The sequence below is a fragment of the Pseudophryne corroboree genome, chromosome 5 (assembly GCF_028390025.1).
Source record: "Pseudophryne corroboree isolate aPseCor3 chromosome 5, aPseCor3.hap2, whole genome shotgun sequence".
Taxonomy (NCBI): Eukaryota; Metazoa; Chordata; class Amphibia; order Anura; family Myobatrachidae; genus Pseudophryne; species Pseudophryne corroboree.
Genome location: NC_086448.1, coordinates 68,905,047 through 68,932,098, shown reverse-complemented (window position 1 = coordinate 68,932,098; position 27,052 = coordinate 68,905,047). Strand labels below are relative to the sequence as shown.

The 27,052-nt window shown below is 46.1% G+C and overlaps 1 protein-coding gene across 1 annotated transcript in view; it reads left to right on the top strand.

Annotated features, from left to right (window-relative positions):
- The first annotated feature begins 514 nt into the window (after nt 1-514).
- LOC134928783 (protachykinin-1-like) overlaps nt 515-27,052 on the top strand; it is a 65,841-nt gene continuing 39,303 nt past the window's right edge. Inside the window, exon 1 of the mRNA XM_063924778.1 lies at nt 515-666. Within this exon, the coding sequence (XP_063780848.1) occupies nt 556-666 (111 nt within the window). The 5' untranslated portion in view covers nt 515-555. The remainder of the gene's footprint in view (nt 667-27,052) is intronic.

Below are 27,052 nucleotides of genomic sequence, written 5' to 3'. Positions count from 1 at the left end.
CGGTAAACCCCCTGTTTACTGCATTTTCCTGATGTACTAACCCCCGTCCGACAGGTCAGCGCCGCGGCGGGGTTCGCCAGCTTTAGCTGGCGATAGTCCATAGAAGCCTATGGGCTTCTCTCCGCGGTGCTGTGTGAGGGATCCGATCGGATCCCTCCCAGCATGCCCTGCGGCCGCCCCCGTCACCCCGCGCATGCGCAGACTGACTTCTGGGGCCGAATCCCGGAAGTCAGGCTGCCGCTGTGCATCGCGGAGGACAGCTCTTATCGGAAGAGCTGTCCTCCGCAATGGTGATCGCATATGTTAGTACATATGCGATCAGCATCGTGGCGCAGGGCGGCGATGGGTGGCGATGTACATTAGTACATCCCGCCCATTGTGCTATATAAACAACAGTTCTTAGAAGCAGCTAAAGCTCCACTTTATCGCTTTCCAGGCTTGATAACATCTGGAGTATGTTATATAACTTCAGTAGATATTTCCATAAAACACTGCATTTCTCTTCTAGGAGAATTACTTATATCCCTGGGACATTAGAAGAGAAGGACTTTAAAAATGAACATGGCAGTAGCTTGTTTAGTGTTCTTCCTGGCTGCCACACAAGCACTGACTGAGGAGATGGAATGGACAGAAGGGAGTCACTGGCCATCTAATGACCAATATCAGGTGAGACTGCAGTTTGTTAACACTGTATGGCAGGCCCGGTCAATCTGTGGCTCTCCAGCTGTTGTAAAACTACGAGTCCCAGCATGCCCTGCCACAGTTTTGCTATTAGGGAATTCTAAAACTCTGGCAGGGCATACTGGAACTTGTAGTTGCACAACAGCTGGAGAGCCACAGGTTGGCCATGACCATACCTCACAACTTTCTGCTGAGCCAGGGAGGGGCATCATCGCGCGTCGGAGGGCGCGAGCCCGAAATAAGGGGGCGTGACCTATTAGAAAGGGGGGGTGGCCTTGCGACAAGTGTCGCGGTCGCAATCCATGCCCCCGTTTTTGTCATTATGGGGGCATGGACAGCGCCCCCACCCCCACCGGGGGACACTGCGACCCGCGAGTGGGACAGCGGGACCGACCGTGAAAAACAGGACTGTCCCGCCAAAATCGGGACAGTTGGGAGGTATGCATGCCTGTTGTATGGCATGCAAGTCCCAAAGCTGTGTGTAAGGGTGGATATATGCAGATAGAGCCACGATAATCTAGGCTTCTCTGCTGCGCCTGGCCACACCATAGTTTATTAGCATAAGGCCTTCATCTATTGTTCTCAGCTGCAATACAATACAGAGAGAACAATACATCGGGGAATTAAGTGTGACTGCCCTGGCTCAGTTAATCCTATTAAAGGCCAAGATAAACATGGCTCCATCTGTATATGTAGTCCAGTGAAATATGTTGTTATTATAAATGAATATACCCAGTGTATAATGTATAAGTTGTTATTATAAATGAATATACCCAGTGTATAATGTATAAGTTGTTATTATAAATGAATATACCCAGTGTATAATGTATAAGTTGTTATTATAAATGAATATACCCAGTGTATAATGTATATGCTCTGTGCTGTGTATGGTGGGAGTGCTGATGGTGCTGCGGTGGATGGTGGATGTAGGCTTCAGCGGTAGTAGCGGCATGTGCAGCCCGGAGGGGAGGGGAGGAGAGGACCGCGCGCTGGCAGGAAAGGGGGGGCTGAGAGCGTCAGTTGGAGGCTATGCAGCTTAAAAAAAAGAAAAAGAAAATGGGAGCCGGAGGGCAGGGGTGCATCACGGCAAAGCAGCGGTACCCAGCAGCTTTACCAGGAGGCACTGGTTACGGCAACAATAACCCTAGAAGCCAGCAGAGTAGTGGCTGTGAGCAGCACGGCTTGCAGTACCTAGTGGAGACAGAGGGTGTGTAACCCAGTGGCGCTGGGAGTGACTGGAGACAGTGATTATAGGAAGCCGAGGTGCAGTGTCTGAGCTGCTGAGGGTCTCTGTTGTCAAAGGAGGCGGTACTGTGGGGGGGCTCGGCAGGGCTTGCTCTACCATTAGGCAGCCTTAGGCAGCTGCCTAGGGGCGCCGGCCACTGGAGGGCACCGCACCACTGAATTCATCTTGCAAAAAACTGAGGATGTCTCTGTATGCGGTCAGTAATGAACTTACAGATGGGGGGATGGAACACAATAAGAAGCATACAAATATATGCATGTCTGTACGTATATATATGTGTATATACATACAATTACAGGGATGTAGTCCGGAAGACGGGATGTTGGCATTTGGAATACAGACGCCAAAATCCCTACACCTATCAAACTACCGACGCTGGAATCCCGATAGCCAGCATCCTGAATGTTAACATGCTGGGGAGGGTTAGGGTTGTGGGGAGGGAGGGTTAGGTCTGTGGATGGGGAGGGTTAGGGCTTCGGGGGGGGGGGGGGGGGTTAGGGCTGTGGGAAGGGGAGGTTAGGGCTGTGGGGAGGCTGTGGGGAGGGAGGGTTAGGGCTGTCGGGAGGCTGTGAAGGGGGAGGGTTAGGGCTGTGGGGAGGGAGGGTTAGGGCTGTGGGAGGGGGAGGGTTAGGGCTGTGGGGAGGGAGGGTTAGGGCTGGGGGGGTTAGGGCTGTGGAGAGGGTTAGGGCTGTGGGGAGGGAGGGTTAGGGCTGTGGGAGGGGGAGGGTTAGGACTGTGGGAGGGGGAGGGTTAGGGCTGTGGGCTGGGGGTGTTAGGGCTGTGGGGAGGGTTAGGACTGTGGGAGGGGGAGGGTTAGGACTGTGGGAGGGGGAGGGTTTGGACTGTGGGAGGGGGAGGGTTAGGGCTGTGGGGGTTAGGGCTGTGGGGGGGGGAGGGTTAGGGCTGTGGGGGGGAGGGATAGGGCTGTGGGGGGGGAGGGTTAGGGCTGTGGAGGGGGAGGGTTAGGGCTGTGGAGGGGGAGGGTTAGGGCTGTGGGGGTTAGGGCTGTGGGGGGGAGGGTTAGGGCTGTGGGGAGGGAGGGTTATGGCTGTGGGGGGGAGGGTTAGGGCTGTGGAGGGGGAGGGTTAGGGCTGTGGGGGGGGGAGGGTTAGGGCTGTGGGGGGGGAGGGTTAGGGCTGTGGGGGGGGAGGGTTAGGGTGAGGTTCATTAATTTCATTCAAAATGATGTTGGTATTATGGTGGTTGGGATGCCGCTGTCAGTATTCTGACGGCGTCATCCTGTACCCAACCCCAATTAAATATCCTCACTAGACCCCCATATACAGTATATAAAGAATAGACGGCACTCAAGGACTTTTAAAGTGAAAGTATATTGTGAACAAAGTCACAAAATTTTGTGACTTGTTTACAATATACTTTATAACTTCAAAAGTCTTTGAGTGTTGTCCCTTATCTCTGTATGTATGATGATGCAATTCACATACCCTCCAGCTGGACCTTTTTGGCAGGAACAGGACCTTTTTTTATGGTCTATACCGATTTTTGTCTCTCCAAACTTCCATTGAAGTATAGGAAAGTGGGTGTGACCACACCCCTTCTATCTGTGACCACGCCCCCTTTTCTAATTTGTACCGATTTGTATGTGTCAAATGTTGGAGGGTATGTATTCACGGGAGGTGGTGGCTTTGCAGGTTAGGGGTGCTAGACTGAAGCTTTGCCTAGGGTGCAGAGAGACCCTGGGGCTCGGCCAGTGGGAGATGTGTCCTGGCCAAGGAGTACCTCAGAGGGCTGAGAGAGGAAACTAGTCCCCGCCCATTCACTCCCAGTGACAGATTAACCCTACAGCCTTCTGCAGATTTACATATATAGTTAAAAAGGGGCTTAGTAATTACCCTACTATTTGGGGAGAGAGAGATATACCCCTTGTTAATCTGACACTCTATGGAGTTCTTTGAAGTACTAAACACCCCGCTCAGGGGAAAATAAGAAGACCAGCTGTATTCTCAAGGGACTGGGGGAGTGTGAAGCTGCACCTGCGCCTTTACATGATAGCTCCCTGCCCGCGTTATGAACAGGCATTGGTGACCCGCAGTGGTGCCGAGAGAGGAAGGGGGGAGAGGGTCCAAATTACCTGGGCCCAGATCTGAAGGAGGGGCCCAGGACCACGCCTCCTTTGATTATGCCATACCCCCTGAAAAGTACCTGGGCCCAGACAGGCTCTCTACTGCCCAAGCTGGGAGGCATGCCATGCTCCTGTGACTGGGTGCTTCTCATGTGCTAGACACGCCCCCAAATAGGTGTTGCCATGCCCCCTGCGTGCTGTGGTCACACCACCTCGGGGGGGCCCAGAAAGTTGTTGTACCGGGGCCCAGGATTTCTCTTGGCAGCCCCGGTGACCCGCACCGTTACTGTGGTTAGAGGTGGAGTGGTACTGTAAGTGGAGATCCCCAGTAACAACTTCCAATTCTGTGTACAGAAGGGCCGCTATACTTATTGTGACTGACAGAGCTGAGGTCTTCTGAGCAGCGAGGGTATTGGGTCCCAAAAGAACTGCAGCTGCGGGGATTAGTCAGATTAATGCTGCTGAGAGGTACTAAGTCCGTGAAATATCCAGGTACAGGCCCGTTTCTTTGTCTGGGATAGGAACTATGAATTACACCCTATCTAGATAGTGGAACAAATCTTGAGACTTGCTGTGTGGATCTTTCCGGAGCCAGTGCAGATAAATGCAGACTTACATACTGTATATGCCTTGCCTGAGACTGAGGATTGGCAGGGAGTCTGATTACGGTTGTTAGATACACTGGAGAGCTGCTACCTGACCAGCGTTGTTAACCAGACTTGACCTGCCCGTGGTTGCTGTAGTCTCATACAATGGCGTAGCTACCATAGGTTCAGGCAGTGCAGCTGCTATGGGGCCCAGAGCTGAGAGGGGCCCACCTTCCCTGTCACAGTTACATGTGTTATATACAGGGTGTAGCTACCATAGGTGCAGGGAGTGCAGCTGCTATGGGGCCCAGAGCTGAGAGGGGCCCACCTTCCCTGTCACAGTTACATGTGTTATATACAGGGTGTAGCTACCATAGGTGCAGGCAGTGCAGCTGCTATGGGGCCCAGAGCTGAGAGAGGCCACCTTCCCTGTCACAGTTACATGTGTTATATACAGGGTGTAGCTACCATAGGTGCATGGAGTGCAGCTGCTATGGGGCCCAGAGCTGAGAGGGGCCCACCTTCCCTGTCACAGTTACATGTGTTATATACAGGGTGTAGCTACCATAGGTGCAGGCAGTGCAGCTGCTATGGGGCCCAGAGCTCAGAGGGGCCACCTTCCCTGTCACAGTTACATGTGTTATATACAGAGTGTAGCTTCCATAGGTGCAGGCAGTGCAGCTGCTATGGGGCCCAGAGCTGAGAGAGGCCACCTTCCCTGTCACAGTTACATGTGTTATATACAGGGTGTAGCTACCATAGGTGCAGGGAGTGCAGCTGCTATTGGGCCCAGAGCTGAGAGAGGCCACCTTCCCTGTCACAGTTACATGTGTTATATAATACATACAGGGCGTAGCTACCATAGGTGCAGGCAGTGCAGCTGTTATGGGGCCCAGAGCTCAGAGGGGCCACCTTCCCTGTCACAGTTACATGTGTTATATACAGGGTGTAGCTACCATAGGTGCAGGCAGTGCAGCTGCTATGGGGCCCAGAGCTGAGAGAGGCCACCTTCCCTGTCACAGTTACATGTGTTATATACAGGGTGTAGCTACCATAGGTGCAGGGAGTGCAGCTGCTATGGGGCCCAGAGCTGAGAGGGGCCCACCTTCCCTGTCACAGTTACATGTGTTATATACAGGGTGTAGCTACCATAGGTACAGGGAGTGCAGCTGCTATGGGGCCCAGAGCTGAGAGGGGCCCACCTTCCCTGTCACAGTTACATGTGTTATATACAGGGTGTAGCTACCATAGGTACAGGGAGTGCAGCTGCTATGGGGCCCAGAGCTGAGAGGGGCCCACCTTCCCTGTCACAGTTACATGTGTTATATACAGGGTGTAGCTACCATAGATGCAGGGAGTGCAGCTGCTATGGGGCCCAGAGCTGAGAGGGGCCACCTTCCCTGTCACAGTTACATGTGTTATATATATTTTTTGCCATTGGGTGGTACGTAGAGGTCCTTTCAAACCTTTTCCTTGGGGCCTGAAAAATATCTAGGTATGCCCCTGGACCTGCTCATTGCAGTGTGGTATAAAATGAATTGGAGGGCATTTTAATGTTATATAATATGAACCAGGGCTCTGTAATAAGGCACAATATGAACGGGGAGCACTGTATATCATAATATGAATTGGGGGTACTGTGCGGCATAATGTGTACTGGCAGCTCTGAAATGTGACATACTGTAGGGTGAACTTAAGCACTACTGTGATTCATAAAAAAAACTAGGGCACTACTATGAGGCATAACATTAAATAAGGTTCTGAAAATGTACTACGGCACTATTATAGGGCATAAAATTAACAACTGCTGCAGAGAAGTGTCTCTCTAGAAGCATTGGGATGGGGGCCCCTTAAAAATGTTGCTATGGGGCCCACAAAGTTCTGGCTACGCCCCTGGTCTCATATATTAATATTTACAAGTTTGAGTGGACAACTACTTTTAGTTAAGAATTAGCAGCTCCTACTAGACCATTATATATTGGAGAGTGAAAGTAACTGAGAGGACATAATTGTTACAACAGGGTACAGACAGATACATGACAAGCAGCTGCAAATGTACATCTCATCTCTTACCAAAGGAGGCTTATCTTGGAGTGGAACCACTATAGCTATACAGTATTAGTTAACTGAAAAAATAGGTACCTTGCCCGCCAGCTGCTAGTGTTTATCTAATATTCACTAAAGAGATACTTTATTGACATTCATTTCTGACAGGAGATATAATTGTCGCAAGATTGGATATTACTTACCTTGGATAGTAATTGCTACTTAGTCCATCAAAGTTAAATACTGTACCTGTTGCAGGATGAGAAAATCCCCCATCAGGATGCTATTAATCAGAGGTTCTCAAACTCGGTCCTCGGGGGCACACACAGTGCATGTTTTGCAGGTAACCCAGCAGGTGCACAGGTGTATTAATTTTACTCACTGACACATTTTAAAAGGTCCACAGGTGGAGCTAATTATTTCACTTGCGATTCTGTGAGGAGACCTGCAAAACATGCACTGTGTGGGCCTCCGAGGACCGAGTTTGAGAACCTCTGCTATAAATAGTGTCTTACAACTACATCTTAGCTAAACTGCTATCTACTGTTGGAAGCTATGGGCCCCAGCAGTGCACTTTAAAACTGAGAGTACCTGGGGCAGTCTAACATTCAAAGGCTGTTCTTTTTCAGAAGGTTTTTTTTGTATTGCATGCACACAACCTTGTATAGGCATTTATAGAAAGGGTTAGTGGTGATTTAATTGTATGTGTATCACGCATGAAAATGTTAATGATATGATGCATGGGCGTAAATTCTATTAAACGAATGTTATACGTACCACCTTTCTGATCTGTTTGGGAGAAGGACCAAAGGAGCTAGGCAGAGAGCAGGTATATTCTCACATAGAAATGTTATTATAGAGTACGGCATTTTATATACATTCAAGCAAGCCTAAGATATTAATCAGCTTGGGTGGAGGCACAATACACTATTTACACACCGTTAACAAGGTACCCATTAAAGGTGGGGTTACATTTAGTATACGATAAGTGTTGCAGGTTGTTGTAGTAAAACCTCACAACTAATTACTAAATCTAAATTACAACCTAATCATGCCTTGCCACACTTTTGCTATTAGGGAATGCTAAATCTGTGGCAGAACATGCTGGGGTTTGTAGTTTCACAAAATCTGGAGAGCCACAGGTTGGCAGGGGCCTGACCTAGGGGGTCATTCCGAGTTGATTGCTCGCTGCTGATTTTCGCAGCGCAGCGATCAGGCAAAAAAAATGGCAAAACTGCGCATGCGTATGCAATGCGCAAGCGCATCATACGGGTACAAAGAGGATCGGTGCTGGGCGATGGATTTAACAAAGAATCCATTCGCACAGCCGAACGCAAGGTGATTGACAGAAAGAGGGCGTTTATGTGTGTCAATTGACCGTTTTTGGGAGTGTTTGGGAAAACGCAGACGTGACCAGGCGTTTGCAGGGCGGGTGTCTGACGTCAATTTCGGCACCAAAAAGACTGAAGTGATCGCAGCGGCTGAGTAAGTCCAGAGCTACTCTGAAACTGCACAAAATGTTTTTGCTGCGTTCGGCTGCAAAGGCGTTCGCACACTTGCAAAGCGAAAATACACTCCCCCGTAGGCAGCGACTATGCGTTTGCACGGCTGCTGCTAGCGAGCGATCAACTTGGAATGACCCCCTTAATGTATAGATACTGAGCAAAGTAAGCTATTAAGGCAGTGGTTCTCAAACTCGATCCTCAAGGCACAGTGCAGGTTTTAAGGATATCCATAGCTGAGCACAGATGGTTAAATCAAATTGACTGAGGTACTAATTTAGTTGATTCACCTGTGCTCAAGCATGGTTATTCTCAAAACTTGGACTGTTAGGGTGCCCTGAGGATTGGGTTTGGGAACCTCTGTATTAAAGCATTATATTTTTGTCAGTGCACATCAAAAATTATAGCCTACAGTTCTACTAAAAGAGCCAATCAGAGCCCACGATAATAACGGTGTGCACGTTTCTAGATAATAAGATAACACAGACGTTCAAATTTTAAAACTTTATTATGCTGTCATGAGTGAAGGTTCTCTGTATATCAGGGGTTGCCAACCAATCCTCAAGGACCTTTAACAGTGCATGTTTTCCAGAACACCTGTGGAACTGTAGAATGTGTCAGGAATGAAGGCACCACATGTTTTAAAATGTGACAGTAATGACTGCACCTGTGCACCAGCTAGGTGGTCTGGAAAACGTGAACTCATGGACTGGGTTGGCTACCCTGATGTATATAATGGTAAATATGAAAAGATGGTTTTGTTGATCAATATGTTTAGACTCTAATAAAGAAAGCATTAAAGCGCGGGCATTCTGGTATCAGTCTAGTCACCAGCGACATCATAACTACATCCCGGTTTAAGACTAAGGGGTACATTTACTAAGCAGTGATAAGAGCGGAGAAGTGAGCCAGTGGAGATATTTCCCCATCAACCAATCAGCAGCTCTGTATCATTTTATAGTATGCAAATTATAGATGTTACTTCAGTGCTGATTGGTTGATGGGGCAACTTCTCCGCTCTTATCACTGCTTAGTAAATGTACCCTTAAGGACCTAATTCAAGGTTGATTGCAAAAGCAAAATGGGCAAAACCATGCTGCACTGCAGGTGGGGCAGATGTAACATGTGCAGAGAGAGTTAGATTTGGGTGGGTTATATTGTTCCTGGGCAGGGTAAATACTGGCTGCTTTATTTTTACACTGCAATTTAGATTTCAGTTTGAACACACCCCACCCAAATCTAACTCTCTGCACATCAGACTTGCCTACTCTCCCGGATTCTGCGGGAGACTCCCGGTTTCTCGGGTAGTCCCCCGCAGCCCCGGAAGAGTGGGCACCCCTCCCGCATTCTGCCCACTTCTTAGGAAAGTGGGCAGAATGGGGAGCTAAATAGTGCTGAATCGAGGACCCGATGGAGGGGGCGGGGCTTAATGACGCAATTATGCTAATCCCGTCATTGAAGCTCCGCCCGTATGCAATTACCGCCAATCGCGGCCGTTGCTTGTGCAGTGGGTGGGGCCTAATGGCATCATTGACCTGGTCCCGCCTCCGTCGCCACCCACCTGCTTCTCCTCTCCGAGTATCTCCCGGAGAGGAGAGAAGAAAAGTAGGTAAGTATGCTGCACATGTTGAATTACAGTAGGCCCTAACTCAACTTTTATGGATTAATATCAGTTTAAAAGCAAAGCTGTAGTCAGGGGCGGATTGGGAACAAAAAGCGGCCCTGGAAAAATTTGTACTAGTGGCCCCACATGGGCAGCACCAGAGGTGTAAGGTCTAGCCATGGGCCATGGCAGCAGCACCCTCCCCCCAAGACTTTCCAGATAGTGGGCATGTCCAGCATCAAGGGGAAAGTTAAAAGGAAATAATTAAATATTATGAGCACATTATATGATACACCTTCAGAATTTAGGAAACTATATCATTCTTTAGAAAAATATATTTTCTTGCTTATTACACCAACCGTATCCCAATCACCATTCACTCAATCTTATATGTCAGCCAAGCAGGCAGACAGAGCATACACTAGATCAGGCATTCCCAACCACGGTCCTCGAGGCACACTAACAGTGCAGGTTTTAGTGATATCCAGGCTTCAGCACAGGTGACTTAATTAGTAGCTCAGTTATTTTGATTTAACCATCTGTGCTGCAGCCTGGATATCACTAAAACCTGCACTGTTGGTGTGCCTTGAGGACCGTGGTTGGGAATGCCTGCACTAGATCATCTGCAATCACAGGCTAAGTGGCAAAGTCATTTTCATATATGCAAATTATTTTGCATCTTATTCATTATGTCTATAAATGGGACCACATGTCCTCAAACAAAACAGGCCCCGCGGGTGCGTCGGCCCGCCGGGGATCTTCCCTGTAAGCCCTATGGCCAATCCGCCTCTGGCTGTAGTGACATGTTGTGCCCGGGACAGAACAAAGTTTGACCTCCTCCACACCCTTTCAGCCTTTAGACCTTATTTTTAGTATTGGAATATTTATAATCATTTGTAAAGAGAAGATATTTTATAGGATCCAGATGCCATGAAAGGTAAAGATATGAGTTCTGCAAACATTGTGGAATTTTGTGCCAAATAAGAAAACACACTTCACCCACTTAATTCTCAGACGTTCAATGTTGCATATTCATCTCTAACCTCATCATAATTTAATGAATTCAACTGACAAAGTAGGTGCATTGCACAGTCCTCCTTAGCCCATTGAAAATCTAAAGTAACTCTATATTTTAATTTGCTGAACAGTATTCCTGACCCTGCCTCCTGGAGAGTACAGAACGTCAGCATCTATGAACAGTGTCTGGAATGAAAACAGTTTTCAGAGTCAGCCACAATTAGTCTTGAAACAGGCAGCCTATGGTACCCTCATTCCCACATTGCCTCTGGGCAGCGCACTGCTCACCTCCTGCCACAAATGTCTGCTCCCCTGACCCTAAAACAGATTTTGTTAAAAGCCAAAAATAGCAACATCATTTAATTGGTTAATCACAATATATTTACGAATGTCTGTAACGGCCGCGTCAAGCCGTGGTTCATTGCATATTTCAGCAAAATCTCTATTTTAGATTGCCAGGGCCAGAGCATAAATGTGATTCCCCAACATCATTGGCTAAAACCAGTGGCAATCTGCTGCCTGCACATACATTTTTGGCTTGTGCTACATCAGGGCAGGACTGGGACTAAATATCGGGGCTGGCATTTAAAGAGCACAGGCCCATTTCGGCAACAGAGTCTGGCTCCTGGCACTCACCCCTTGGCTCCTTGACCGGGCTCCCATCTTCCGGCAGCATACATGACATAATGCCATGATGTCACATTGCTCCTTACATCCATCCCACCTAGCAGAGTGCCGGTGGGAGGAGTATGTTCTCGGCCAGGCCTCCGTAGTGGTCAGCTACTGACTGCCGACCGGGCTGGCCCATCAGACCATCGGCTCGTGTGCCAAATAGCCAATTCAGCTGTGCCAAATAAACGTAGATAAGACCAAACTCAAAACCAAGCCGAGTGGTCAATAACTGCTTCGGGTTCCAATGACGTCGCCTGAAACCATGACATACTATATGTCACTCAAGTACTAGGAAAATGTGCAGCATGCATTGGCGCTCAAACCGTAAGATGAATCCCTTGAATGATAGAGGGATGAACGGAATGAAACCAATAATGGTTACAAGATAAAGTGTATTTATTGTTGTGAGACAAAAACACACCAACACAAATGAACATTAAATGTACACGGTTAAAAAACAGTTTAAAAAAACAAATAAAAAAAAGCACAAACGTGGACAGGGGAGGCAGTGACTTGTCTAAAGTGCCTGTGCAGTGGGTGAATGGTCAATCTCTCACCATCTGGTGGCCCTGCGGTGGGCTAGCTTAGAGTAAGCAGTATTGGTCCAGAGCTGAATAGCCCGGCACCACCGCATAGAGCATGGATCAGCACATGGGTCCTTCCAATGGTTTCACCGCTCCTTTGTCCAGTCCTCTATCCAGATACAACGCGTTTCGGTCAGATACCTTTGACCTTTCTCAAGTTTTGGATCCAAAACTTGAGAAAGGTCAAAGGTATCTGACCGAAACGCGTTGTATCTGGATAGAGGACTGGACAAAGGAGCGGTGAAACCATTGGAAGGACCCATGTGCTGATTCATGCTCTATGCGGTGGTGCCGGGCTATTCAGCTCTGGACCAATACTGCTTACTCTAAGCTAGCCCACCGCAGGGCCACCAGATGGTGAGAGATTGACCATTCACCCACTGCACAGGTACTTTAGACAAGTCACTGCCTCCCCTGTCCACGTTTGTGTTTTTTTAAATTTGTTTTTTTAAACTGTTTTTAACCGTGTACATTTAATGTTCATTTGTGTTGGTGTGTTTTTGTCTCACAACAATAAATACACTTTATCTTGTAACCATTATTGGTTTCATTCCGTTCATCCCTCTATCATTCAAGGGATTCATCTTACGGTTTGAGCGCCAATGCATGCTGCACATTTTCCTAGTACTTGAATTCTTTGGGATTTATGTGTTTGTCCCTTCAGGTGTAGTAGCAAGGCTGCTCAGTCTGTTTTTATTGCGCATTCCCTGTCAGTGTACATCATTCTTTGTGTCTTTTGATACTATATGTCACTCTCAAAGTTTAACATGATACAGTAAATCATGTATTGTCTCCAAAGGGAAATGAGAGAGCTGCCCTGATAGTTTCAATGTAACCTGCCAGCAATAGTGGCTGACATTACAACTGCTCTTTTCTAATATACATTCAGTGGCCACTTTATTAGGTCTAGTATAGGGTAGGACCTCCCTTTGTCCACAAGACATACTGAATTCTTTGTGACCTAGATGCAACAAGGAAACTTTCCATAGAGAGCCTGGTCCATGGTGACACAATAGCATCACGTAGTTGCCGCAGATTTATCAGCTGTACATTCATGCTGTGGATCTCCAACAAATCACAAAGGTGCTTTATTGCAGTAAGATCTGATGACTGTGGGGCCATTGGAGTGCAGTGAACCAATTTTTATGTTTGTGGAATCTGTATGATACAATGTGCGCTGTGTGACATGGAGTGTTATTCTACTGTAAGTAGCCACTAGAAGATGCTCAGCAACAACACTAGGGCAGACTGTGTCATTCAAACATATTTTAGGGGGACTAATGTACATCAAGAAGAATTTCCCACACCATTATACCACTGCGATCAGCCCACGCAAGGCAGGATGGACATATGGATTAAGGTTGCGTGCCCCAAATTCTGGCCCTGCAATCTGAATGGAACAGTTGAATCGAGATTAATCAGTCCTTCAACTGAACAGTTTTGTTGAGCTTCTGCCCACTGTAGCCTCAGTTTCCTTTTCTTAGCTGATGTGGTCTCCAACTGCTGCAGCCCATGCTGTACATTCAGAGTGGATGCGGTTAGCAACCCGGCTCACTGGATGCCGGCGGTCAGGTGACCAACCCCGGAATCCCGACATCTCGCTTAATCCCAGCACAGGAACCCTGACTGATGGCATCTCGATAGTAAGTATTGAGGTGAGGGTTAGGGCCTGGGGGAAGATAGGGTTTGGCAATATGAGGGAGTTATCCATAGCCACCCCCTTTGATTAGCCATAGCCGTCACCCCCACCACCACCACCACCTATCTTAGCCCTAGCCGCCACCCCAGGCGGGTTAGGGGAGGGGGCATGGGAGGGGTAAATGACTTACCTTGTCCCCTGTTGGCATTCTAAAAGTTGGGATGTTGTGTCGCTGTTCTGCATAACACTGTTGTAGAACATGGTCTCTTTCCTGCCAGTATGAACCAGTCTGGCCATCCTCCTCTGACCTCTCTGGTTAGTAAGACATTTTCACCCACAGAACTGCCACTCACTGGAAACTCTTTGTTTTCTGCATCATCCTCTGTAAATTGTAGAGACCGTTGTGCATGAAAATCTTGTTGCGATCCTGGACCTGTTCACAGTATGGTGGAGGCGTCATGGAGATGATCTCATCTCCAAGCACTGCCTCTGCACCCACCCTTAATGACGCCGGCGCAGCCTCTGCTCCCGTCCCCGATAGCAACCCGACCCAAGGGGTCTCATGGAGGGTCGCACCCGGTAAGAACCTTCTGGGTGCGACCCGTGATTGCAATGTGAAAGCGGTATTAGGTCTCATTTCTTCTCCATTCTGGTGTTTAGTCTAAACAATTACTGAATTTCATGACTGCTGTATGGTTTAAGATGCCGCTATAGGGCAATCAAAGCAGTTCTAGCTATTCATTTAGTTTTGGGTGAAATTCTTCTTACTGCAGCACAATCCCTAATTCAAATAAGGAATCCACACCAGCTGCCAGTGAGTCCCGGCCAGCCATGTTTGGCAGTGTTTGGGGTGGCAGTTGGTGTAGTTCCCTAGTTTGAATTTTGGACCAGCGAAACGCGTTGAGTGGATATTGCTGGACATTTCACAATAATCCCCTCTTTGGAACTGGAGAATCTTCTTTCTCTCAATGCGTTTCGCTGGTGTTGACAGCCAGCTTCCTCAGGAGTGAAATTTCACTCCTGAGGAAGCTGGCTGTCAACACCAGCGAAACGCGTTGAGACGATATTGCTGGACATTTCACAATTATCCCCTCTTTGGAACTGGAGAATCTTCTTTTAAATTTTACCCGGACGGCACTAATTGGACTCTCTCCTCTGGACACTACCACCTACGGTGAGATTGGAGACATCCCTACCTGCATGGAAAAGCTTGCACTTTGTGCTTAAAAGGGACCCATTGAACTCTACCACTCACTTGCAATTCTATCCGTCAGTGTGGACTATATTCTGGAGGGAATCCTAGCCTAGGGTATGACATATTTCTCCTAAGGGGTTTGGTGAATGTTCTTTGACCTATGAATTCATTTATTGAGGTGATTTTATGTGAAAGACATCTTGTGTTTTTAGACATTATTCTAATTAAATTGATTATATATTAATTCAACTTAAACCTACCGTCCTTTATATTGATTATTAATTAATTTTTTACTTAATCTACTAGGGGGATATACCCCTTTTAATAGCAACAGAGCGCAGGTGTTTTTTGTTTTTTTTATCTTCTAGAAGGTGCTAGATAAATAAGTAGAATCTTTCTAAAGACCTACAGTTTAGTAAAAATACTCCATAAAGCGGAAGGAGATAAAGTACCAACCAGTCATCTCCTACTTGCTATTTTTTAAACAGAGCCTGTAACATGACAGTTGGGTGCTGATTGGTTGATACTTTATCTCCTTCCACTTTATCTCTCTCCATGGCTATGGCCTATGCCCTATAACATGACAGAAGCTGATTAGTTGTTATTTTATCTCAATCCACGCTTTGATAAATCTCCCTCTTAGTTTTTTTTGACACTTTACAGCATCTCAGAGCTTACGGTTATAGCCTCAAAATCACTCAGCCCCATACTGTCATATCATGGTAGTCACTGATCTGTAAGTGTCATTCATTTGTTTATACACTTACTTTTAGTTGTAGACCCTCTGTTACTGTATTGGTGGTTTTCATACTTACAGTATTCGTTAAATTGAGGTATCTGTCTAACGCATCTGTCTCATTTTCAATACTTGTCATTCAAGAAGGCAATTAATTCTGATTTTAGAAGTACAGATTCAGCAACTTAGTGTTCTACCTGGAAAGATTGATATCATATTCCATCTCAGGGTCACCTTGTGTAGAGAATTCCAAGTAATGCTTACTGAAAACTACAGTATGACAACCTATACTATACATAACTGAGGCAGGCTATATATACACCTTCTCCAAGATCTGTTACTTATTTTGCCATTTTGTCTAAGCAGATCTTTCATCTATGAAACTTACAATTTGGTCAATTTCATCAATACAACTAATCCCCTGTCTGTTGGTGTTTTCCTTATCTATAGTATAATTAGTTAAATGCTACACTGCATAATAAAATATGCTTCACTTAGATAATAATAATAATCATCATGATTATAATAATATTAATAAAGACAAAAGGGCAAACTTACTACTTAACCCGATAGCTGTTGTAATGGTGACTCAGGCCCAGTTGATTGACAGAATATATGTGTACCTACAGTTACATCCCCCTGTATTTCAAACACGCACCTTATGCAAAACACAGTCAGACACCTAACACATAGGGGGGTATTCAATTGTTTGAAAAGTCAGTTGGGTGTCTGTTTTTTCCTGTCTATTAGATAGGAAAAAATAGACACCCAACTGACTTTTCAAACATTTGAATTCCCCCCATAGAGTTATTTGCTCCTGCATCAGATCCCTGGCAATTCTAAGTATATGAAGCTAGTTGCAATGGTGAACTGAGATTACCTCCAGGAGGCTGTTCAGTCCCACACCCATCCCTGATTGGCCTGCTGCTAACAATAGGAATGTCCATCGATGAGTGAGTGAGACCATTGATGGTTTAGCACCCATGGTCTCATGCCATTTATGCAAAGTACCAATGGCAAATGTAACAGGGTTGTAGAAATGAGGACTCAGGCAAGTTCCTGGTGAAGCTGTGTCTTTACTGGCAGCAGACTGTGCACTTTAACATGCATAGATATAAGCCTGGGCAAACAGGCACATTAAACAAACAAACAAACAAACAGCTGAAAGGTAAATGTCCCAGCACTAAAGCACTTAGTGATCAGTCTGCTGCAATGGCCTGCAGCCACAATCTGCTATGCTCCTCTGGCACAGCCAATATCATCAGTCCCTGGCACTAAAGACTCTGGCCTACTACTTGGCTGCAATTCAGCATCAGTGCCCAGAACATTAGGAGAATGAGAGTCTTAACCTTTCCTGTCTCTCAGTGATGGGTTCCTGCTGCATCTGTGCAGCTTGGAAAACCCAGAATTCCAAACCTCCACTGCTAGTGCAGACTGCACAGGTTTTACTTTAGTCTCCCTTGGAGGGAGCTGATTCCACAGGAATGTAGATAATTCAGGTGAAAGACAAGCCCTCTCACCACACACCATTGATGGTGACCCCTTCCATGACCATCCCTATCTATTGTTCACGTTACAAATACTGAATCAAGAGAACCAATGATGTTATTATTCTATTAGTGGCATAACAATATTTTGCCTTATGTCCAAACCAGTTCACTCAGGAGAAAGCATTTTATCCAGCATGTATATACGTTATGTTCTGTCACAAGCAGGCTTCCTAAAACCATCAAAGCAGGACAGATGTGAAGTGTAGAGGAAGCTGGCTTGGAGCGAGCTCTCTTCTCTGACATCCAACTAGTCTTTCACATCGACCTATTAGACAGTACTATGCTGGCTACTGGCTACTAGGCCAGGTAGTCTCCTTTTTGCCTGTTCATGTGGAAAAGGAGACAAAAAGCTACTATGTTGATGGTCTTCTATTGTGGACTTTTGCTGATGGTCTTCTGCGGAAGGTCATCTGCTAATGTTCTTCTTCTGATGGTCATCTGCTAATGGTCTTCTGTTGATGGTCTTCTTCTGATGTCATCTGTGGTGGTAGTCTTCTGCTGATGGTCCTCTGCTAATAGTCATCTGCTGATGGTTTTATTGATAGAGAAAGTGAGTTAAATACTGAAACCTAATCCCCCAGTTTTATCACTGGGAAAACCCAAAGAAAGAGCAATGCAATCTGAATGCTCTCTCTAGCTAGCAAATATGATTAGTGGATGCCTTGGTTTTCATTGCCTTGTTCAAAATACTGTATAACCCTGGTCACAGACACTCAACCGCTGTTTCCATTTCTCCTTTTATTTAACTCCTAGAAGTTTCACCACTAGTAGGGTGCATTTGTGAGACAAGATGCAGGAATTCAAGGCTGGGTGCACAATGCCGCAGTCATAATGATGTCTTGATTACCATAAAGAATTGTTTCAAGAAGATGCAACTGACAGAAATTATCAGGGGACAAGTAGGAGACAGAGGATGAGAACTCCATTAAGCCTAAATTATACTAATGTTTTTTTTTCATCTTGCAGTGTGTTTTGCTCAGGCTATTGTGTAAGCGCATTGTGTGAGATGTATCACAGCAGTGGAGAGAGGCTTGGTAAAACCTGTATTATCAGGGTGAAATTTGCACAGAAATTCTCAGAAATTGTTGCAAATTCTAAGAGAAAGCACCATAGATAATATATATGATGAAGTCAATGCCCCTTATATAGGTGTATTTGTACATAATAATCCAATAATCCATCTGTTCTACTTAAATAGACTAGGATATAAATATTGCCCTTTGCCAATGAGTGAAATTGCAACACTAGACTGAGCAATGACGACCACAAAATGCCAATTGCTATTGTATGTGAAACCTTTTCATTTTCAAATATGAATTCTGGATCAGGACTGGAACAAGATATACGCAGGGGAGGCAGCTGTTTTGCCTGCATAAGGCGAACAGGGGAAGTTTCTAGCACAGAACACACTGAGGGGGATGTAATAGGGTGCGCGTTTATAAAAGTTTTTTATTTAAAGAAAAAAATGATTGCTTTAAATCTCGGAAAGTCGCATAAAAACTGTCACATTTACAGTCTAATCCCTACTTACTGTATATAACCCCCTTCATTTCACTACATCGCCCCCAAGAACCAACCAATCAGCCCTTAACTGTCATTTTTCAAACATGGGGAGATTTATCAATGCTTGTAGAGAGTTAAAGTGGAAAGAGATAAAATACCAACCAATTAACTGTCGTTTTTCAAGCACAGCCTGTTAGCGCACCCATCTAAAACACCCTACAAATTACATGCTGAACAATCAAATGTAAAATATACAATGAAAAAAACAAGGGAATCAACATAATTCTTAAAGGGACATTGGGGGTCATGTTTGTCGCAGCAGTGCAAACGGGTGGGTTCTGAGCATGTGCGCCGGCCGCAATGTGCACGCGCGTTGTTGCCCAGCGACAGCTGTCGCTGGGCAACGACTGGAATAACGACGAAAGCAACCACTGCCGTGATCGCAAGAAGAGTGACAGGAGGAAGGCGTTCCGGGGCGTCAACTGACCGTTTTCTGGGAGTGGAGCTGCGAACGCAGGCGTGTCCAGGCGTTTGGAGGGCGGATGTCTGACGTCAATTCCGGGACCTTCATCGCTGGATCCATAGCACAGGGTAAGTAACTGCAGGGCTGGTCTTGTTTTACACAAAACTTTTTTTGCATAGCATTGGCTGCACAAGCGATCGCAGCCTTGCTATGCTAAAATACACTCCCCCATAGGCGGCGTCTAGTTGATCGCACGAGCAGCAAAAAGTTGCTACGTGCGATCAACCCAATGTTCCTACAACCTCGGGGTTTTGCCTGGCTCACACAAAAATATGCCTTACACTGCTCTGCTCTGTCCACAATGTGATTGGAACATATTCCTGTCTTATCCTACGCAGAGGGGGAACAGGCTTTTTGGTTTAAGGAAATTACAATTACTTTTGCCGTTGTGACAAAAGGTATTGAAATGGTTAAAATGACATATTTTCATAATTAAAACATGACAACAATATGACAGACAAATGTAAATAATCTTTTAGATACAGGCATGCTTTAGTGTAGATTGATATTAAAGTACAATTTCAAGGCTGTTGCATAGGGTGTAAAGGCCAGTACTCACTGGCCAATGCGGGAGAGATGTGTGCTGAGCGAACCACTCAGCACACATCTCTCCCGGCGCTCAGCACAGCGCGATGTGTGCTGAGCGTGCAGGGGGAGACGGGGGGGGCGCTCATTTCACCCTGCCGGTGAAATGAGCGACCTGCTAGATTGGCATCAGCGATAGCGATGCGCGGGGCTGCGCATCGCTATCGCTGTGGGACATACACATGGAGCGATGATGCTTAAAATCTAAGCAATCTTGTCAGATTGCTTAGATTTTAAGCAGCGATCGCTCCGTGAGTACCCCCCTTAACTATCAATCTCACATCATTAATCATTTCCATGTGCTAGAGCTTGTATTGTCTTGGAGTGAAAAACTGTATTAAGAATTGTCTGCCCAGCGGTGGCTCCTACCTGTTTGGAGGAGAGGGGCTGCCGCTACATGTGCTGCCCTTGTCCGAAGAGGAGGAGAGCAGATAGCCCCAGCCACTGATCAGGTCCTAGCACCTGCGCAATGCATCTGACAGGCACCGCAGCAGCTGCATGCGCACAATCGGCAATGGGACTACGCATGCACATATTAACGCTTTTGCAGACTGCATCAGCTGCAGCCCATAAAAGCTGGTTAGGGCTGATGATAAGGCAGGGAGTGGTTTCCCACAGGAAGCACGCTCTCTGCTAATCGCAGCCCAGACTGGCAGTTCCAGAGGGAGGAAACACCTCCCACTGGGACTGCCTGTCTTGCAGGTGATTGGCAGGTGGCACTACCAATGGGAAGTCACTGCCAGTCACAGTGTAGCCAGTGCAGTCACGGACTGCAACCGGTTCACTAATGTGGCTGATTTTATTTGGGGGGGCGGAGGGGGTTGTATCCCATAGGTAAAATCCTCTGCTCTTACCTCATAAACACATACAATAGCGAGTAGAGATATTTTATCAGTTGGGATATAGACAGGAAAATGGTAGACCACAATTGGGAACTCATGAAGCAGCATTTGAACACATTAGAGGTACTGGGGGTCATTCCGAGTTGTTCGCTCGCAAGCTGCTTTTAGCAGCTTTGCACACGCTAAGCCGCCGCCTACTGGGAGTGAATCTTAGCTTATCAAAATTGCGAACGAAAGATTAGCAGAATTGCGAATAGACACTTCTTAGCAGTTTCTGAGTAGCTCCACACTTACTCGGCATCTGCGATCAGTTCAGTCAGTTTCGTTCCTGGTTTGACGTCACAAACACTCCCAGCGTTCGCCCAGACACTCCGCCATTTCTTCAGACACTCCCGCGTTTTTCCCAGAAACGGTAGCGTTTTTTCGCACACACCCATAAAACGGCCTGTTTCCGCCCAGAAACACCCACTTCCTGTCAATCACATTACGATCACCAGAACGAAGAAAAAACCTCGTAATGCCGTGAGTAAAATACCTAACTGCATAGCAAATTTACTTGGCGCAGTCGCACTGCGGACATTGCGCATGCGCATTAGCGACTAATCGCTCCGTTGCGACAAAAAAATAACGAGCGAACAACTCGGAATGACCCCCACTGTACATACATTTACTAAAAAATAAAAGTAGAAATATTGGCCATAGCAACCAATTAGATTCGAGCTATCAATTTTTAGACTGTACTAGATAAATTATAGCTGGAATCTGATTGGTTGCTAAAATCTAGACATTTTTAATTTGTAGTCACCTTGGGAGGGTAAAAAGAAAATCCATAGTGTCATCAAACAGTAATTAGGAAAAGTGAGGTGGCTGCACAGGGGCTTACGTGTATGACTATAAACAGAACAAAGCTTTGAGAACATTGCTGGAGAACCTCAAATCCGAAAGTGTAACGTCTGTGACAGTGAACATTACTGTCTTATACTGAGCCAGAAGCACAGAAATGACATTGAATACTAGAAATGGGGAATAAAACAAAATTGCACACTCAATTTGGCTGTGAAACTGTGTCTGCAGGAAGCAAATAAAATATAATACTACTGTAGATTATATTATATGTATGTGATGCTTGGGAGTTGAGCGTCCCTAAATGACATGTTAACCGCTATTTGGAGCACCAAGCATAAAATATACAATATTACATGTACAATTCATACCTGTTTTTTGCCCCCCTGTCCCTATTAAATTGCTTAGCAGCGCACCTCACATACACATGGGGGTAAATTTACTAAGGTCGGAGATTTTTAGAACTGGTGATGTTGCCCATAGCAACCAATCAGATTGTATTTATTATCTTCTAGAAGCAGCTAGACAAATGTTAAGTAGAATCAGACAAATGTTAAGTAGAATCTGATTGGTTGCTATGGGCAACATCACCAGTTCTAAAAAAACTCCCACCTTAGTAAATTTACCCCCATGGAGATCATGTAGGACATGTACCAAGGAGCAGAGGAGAAAGTGAGGGCATGTATGTATGTACCTACCTATACACATGTACACGCACACACTAGGGTTAGTTTTTGTTGGGAGCCAATCTGTGGCGGCTGCAGAGGTTGGGCTGCAGCTCAGTCCAAAATTCGAAGAGGGGAGACACACCAACTGTCATTTCAAACTGACTCACTGGCAGTTGGTGCGTCTCCCCAATTTGAATTTTGGACTATGCTGCAGGGGTCTGGGACTCCAAGTCGACACTAAAAATGTCGACACCAATTGGTCGACACGCCTTAGGTCGACATGGACAAAAGGTTGACATGGAAAAAAGTCGACATGAGTTTTTTATGTTTTTTGGTGTCGTTTTCTTCGTAGAGTGACTGGGAGTGACTGGGAACCCCAATTAGCGCACCGCGTCCCCTCGCATGGCTCGTTTCATTCGCCATGCTTCGGGCAAGATGCCTTGCTCTGCTACCGCTGCGCTCGGCGCATGTTACCATTCCCAATCGTAGTCCGCTTGAAACGTAAAGTATGAAAAGGTTCAAAAAATGAAAATAATTTTTTTTTGAAAAACTCATGTCGACCTTTTTCATGTCGACATTTTGTCCATGTAGACCCGAGGTGTGTCGACCAATTTGTGTCGACCTAAGGCGTGTTGACCTTTTTGGTGTCGACCTGGAGTACGGATACCGTGCTGCAGACCCACCTCTGGAGCCGTCACTGAAGCCAATTAAGAATGTGGGAGGAAACCGGAACACCCAGAGGAAACCCATGCAAGCACAGGGAGAACATACAAACTCCAAACTGTTAGGCCCAAGATATATACTAACCTATGCCAACTACAGTAAACGTGTCTTTATGTAAATTTGACTTATGCAGATCTGCAGAAATGCACATATACACCTGTAACAAAGCTTACTTTTGCACCTGCTATAGGGTTAATAATGCTGTCATAAAACCGGCGCATATTCTGCTGGTGCGGAGCAGTGCACGTCTTAATATTGCCGGCTCTGCATACCGTATGTACTGAAATATGATCTTTTTCCATGTTTTCATTTTTTTTAAATAGTAATTTACACCTATTTTTCCAACAACTCCACATCAGTGTCTGTATGTACTGTATGTCATCCTCACACAGCTTACTTGCAGACTGTATTTATCTGGCCTCTGGGAGTTGCTGGACCGGAGGCCAGTGTCAGGTGTGTCTAGTCACTAGGAAATGGGCAGGATGCAGGAGTATGTCTCGCTGCATCTGGAGAGTAGGTAAGCATGCATCACCACAAAGCTGCAGCAATGTTACTTTGGGGGACGAAATTCCATCAGGACAATGGGGGTCATTCCGAGTTGATCGCTAACTGCCGTTGTTCGCTGCGTAGCGTTCAGTAAAAAAATGGCTAATCTGCGCAAGCACCGCAATGCGCACGCGCGTCGTACGGGTACAAAGTCCTTTGTGGTTTTGCACTGGTTCTAGCGACGATTCCAAACGCACAGCCGATCGCAAGGAGATTGACATTAAGAGGGCGCTTATGGGTGTCAACTGACCTTTTTCTGGGAGTGTTTGGAAAAACGCAGGCGTGGCCGGCGTTTGCTGGGCGGGTATTTGACGTCATTACCATGTCACTCGTCGCAGCAAACATCGCACATGATAAGTAACTACAGGGCTGGTCTTGTTTTGCACAAAATGTGTTTGCAGGCGCTCTGCTGCACAGGCGTTCGCACTCCCCCGTGAGCGTCGACTATGCGTTTGCACGGCTGCTAAAAACTGCTAGCGAGCGATCAACTCGGAATGACCCCCAATATGAATAAGTAGAATTACGTTTTTTTAAAATCATCCTCTTTTTTGTGACTCTACAGCTGTTGTGGAATTACAAGTCCCAGCAGGCAAAGACAGTCGCTGAGTCTCTCCAGCTGCTCTACCAGCTCTTCGTCTATTGTGGAACTACTAGGTTCAGCATGCCCCTGACAGCCTGTAGATGTCAAGGTGTGCTGATGTTTGTAGATGCACAACAACAACCTACAGTATCTCTAAGGCTAGAGGGCGTATTTATCAACGAGTGATAAAACGCTTTGCTCCAGCCAATCAGCTCCCAACTGTCATTTTTCAAACAAATGACAGTTAAGACTGGAGCTGAACACATGACAGTTATGAGCTGATTGGCTGGAGCACTATTTATCATATGCAATGAGTTTTATCATTCACAATGAGTCTTATCACTCTTTGATAAATGAGCCCCTAGGTTTGGTTAAACTATGATCACTGGATTCTCATGTGACATTCGCTTCATACATTGCTGCGGAACACTGTACTTCATACATAAACAGCAGAGTCATACAAAATAAAGAATTTTCTCATCTCGTTCTGTGCATTAAAGTGGCATTTTAATACGAGGGGGGTGCGTGGAATTTGTACCAGAAAACCTAACTGCAGCTGACACGGTAAATGTGATTAAGTTAAAGTCAATTTCTCAATGGCAGTGATAAATAACTAGTTCTGCAGTGCCAGAATGCTCAGCTCTATACTGACAAGAGGAAAATGAGCCATTACAGCATATAATTGTTATCAATGTGACTCAGGGAAGTACCGCGTTCTCCTAACAACGGGGGAACAGATCTAGTTTTACTGCAGTGACAACACTTTGATCACAGGTAAGATAATCACTAACGTTATACAAACAGAAAACCAGTAAAAACTTTTTTAATTTTAAACATAACCGAAGTCGAGCTAGAAATTAATTTGGGGAAACGCAATTAATTAATGTGCTGTTTTGTAACGGCAAGTAGCACCCGCCGACATTGAATGTAATCCCTTGCACCTTCGTGGAGTTGCGAGGGAAAATGGCACTGAATTGAATCGGCCCCATTGTTGACAAATATATATTTTTACCCAGTTAAAGTTTACTTGCCAACTTTCCTGGAGGGTCAGGGAGAGTGACGAATTTTGGGGGGGCTCTCCCAGCTTCCCAACAGAGTTGGCTAGTCTCCCAGTTCCGCCCACTGGCTGACTACAATGACTGACTAGGGGGCTAGGTAATGCTATTTAATGCAAATTGTGTCATTTAGCCCCAGCCATAAAATACCACCAGTTACGACTTTGAAAATTGGGGGGTGGAGCCTAGGTGCCGCCTAGCCTCGTTCCCACTGTAAGTGCTGCCAATTGCAGCTGTAAACCGCAGTAGGCGAGGCCACAATGATGAGACTGCCGCTCCACCAGGGGCTGGCTGGTAACTTTTAGCCTGGGGGGCAAGTCCAGAGCACTGGCCCATAAGTAATGGCGCCATCTTAAATGGAGTTTTTGTTGTTTAAAAAATATTTATTAATCAAAAAAAAATGAGTCCTGGTGTAAATTATCCCAAAGATACTTTATTATAAACTAGCTGGAGTACCCGGTGTTGCCCGGGATTTTAATAAGCCGCTCATAACTTTATTGTGATTACATAAACCTTTTACTTAAGCTAGCTTATCACTAAATAAAACCACACCACACACTGAAATAAAGACACGGACACAGTAGCTGGAGTTAAAGGTCAGACGATGTTTATTAATCGCTGACCAACTCTTTAAACTAATAATTGAGGCCGAATTAGAATTGAATTGAATATATATTAACTTTAGTTTGGAGGATGGCAAACAGAAAACCGCTGCCAAACACCAGCACCCGTCACCTAGATGACAAACCACCAAACCAAGGAGGGGAGTACACATACCCCGCCTCCTTCCCGCATAACCCGCATTGTGCTGGCCTTACCCCTCTTTCTCTGGCAAACGTTCGGTTCCCGCAGGGGAACGTCTAAATGTCCAACCGCAAGAAAAGGACACACCTGCCGTCCATTTAAAGAGGGAGCCCCACAATGACCACTTATGCCTGTGTGACAGCTGGTTGGCAGCGATTTCCCGCCACCAAGGTTTTCCAAACCGCCACCGCCATCCGCAAACAGAACCTTAACCAACCAGAAACTAACTAGCTCTAACGAAAAAGACCGAAAATATCTTCCAGAAAAAACTGCACTCCTTCCGGAGAAAGGTGAACCCCATCGTCTCTATAGAACTGCCTGTTCCGCAGCACCAGCAGAGGATGCTTAATTGCCACTCCGCCTATGGCCTTGACAAACAGAGACACCGTCGAGTTCACCTTTTTGCGTGCTTTCTCCAGCGCCGAGAAACGCACCGCACCACGCCAATGGAAACGGGGCACCATTTCCGACCAGACAATGCATACCCCAGGCCAGTGACAACGTATCGCCACCACATCCGCCTTTATAGACAAAATCAAGTCTATGCCTTTAACTCGGCCCAGATCATTACCACCCAGATGAATGATAATACAACTGGGGCGACCCCAGCGGCGCTCCCTAGAAAAAAGGACGCGCAACAAATCACCCCATAACATGCCCCTAACACCTAACCATCTACATTGCCGGGACCCAAAAATCTCAGTCGCCCTAGATGCCATGGGATGTTTCTCCGCCCAAAAAACATATGAATGACCAACCATCCATATGTGGTCTCCAAAATTGCTGACAGCTGTAAAAGAAAATATCCTAATGTCAGATTATGCACATAATCTGTAACTTAAACACAACGTAACCAATAAAACCCAAGTGAAGGAGAAAACTCAAAAAACCTCCCGTGGACCTTGGTAGAACAGCCAATTGAAATTAGGCCCCCTCGGAGGAAAAATTTTAAAAATTCGCTTCACACCCTCGATTCCTGAACGGTAAGCGTTCAAAAACCGACGAGTAAACACGTTTTTGGGTTAGCGCAACAGGCGCACTTATAACTTATCTATACGGACATAGGACTTATAGGAGGCCGACTTCCAGCGACCCAACTCCCGAATAGCCGCTGGTGATGAACCAGCGGCCGCCGCATGGGTAGCCGCCCCAATCCGAAAGGAATGAGTACCGAAGTCCGCCTCCTGCAAGCCCAACGCCGTCAAACATTTCTTGAACACCGATGAGAACTGAAACTTT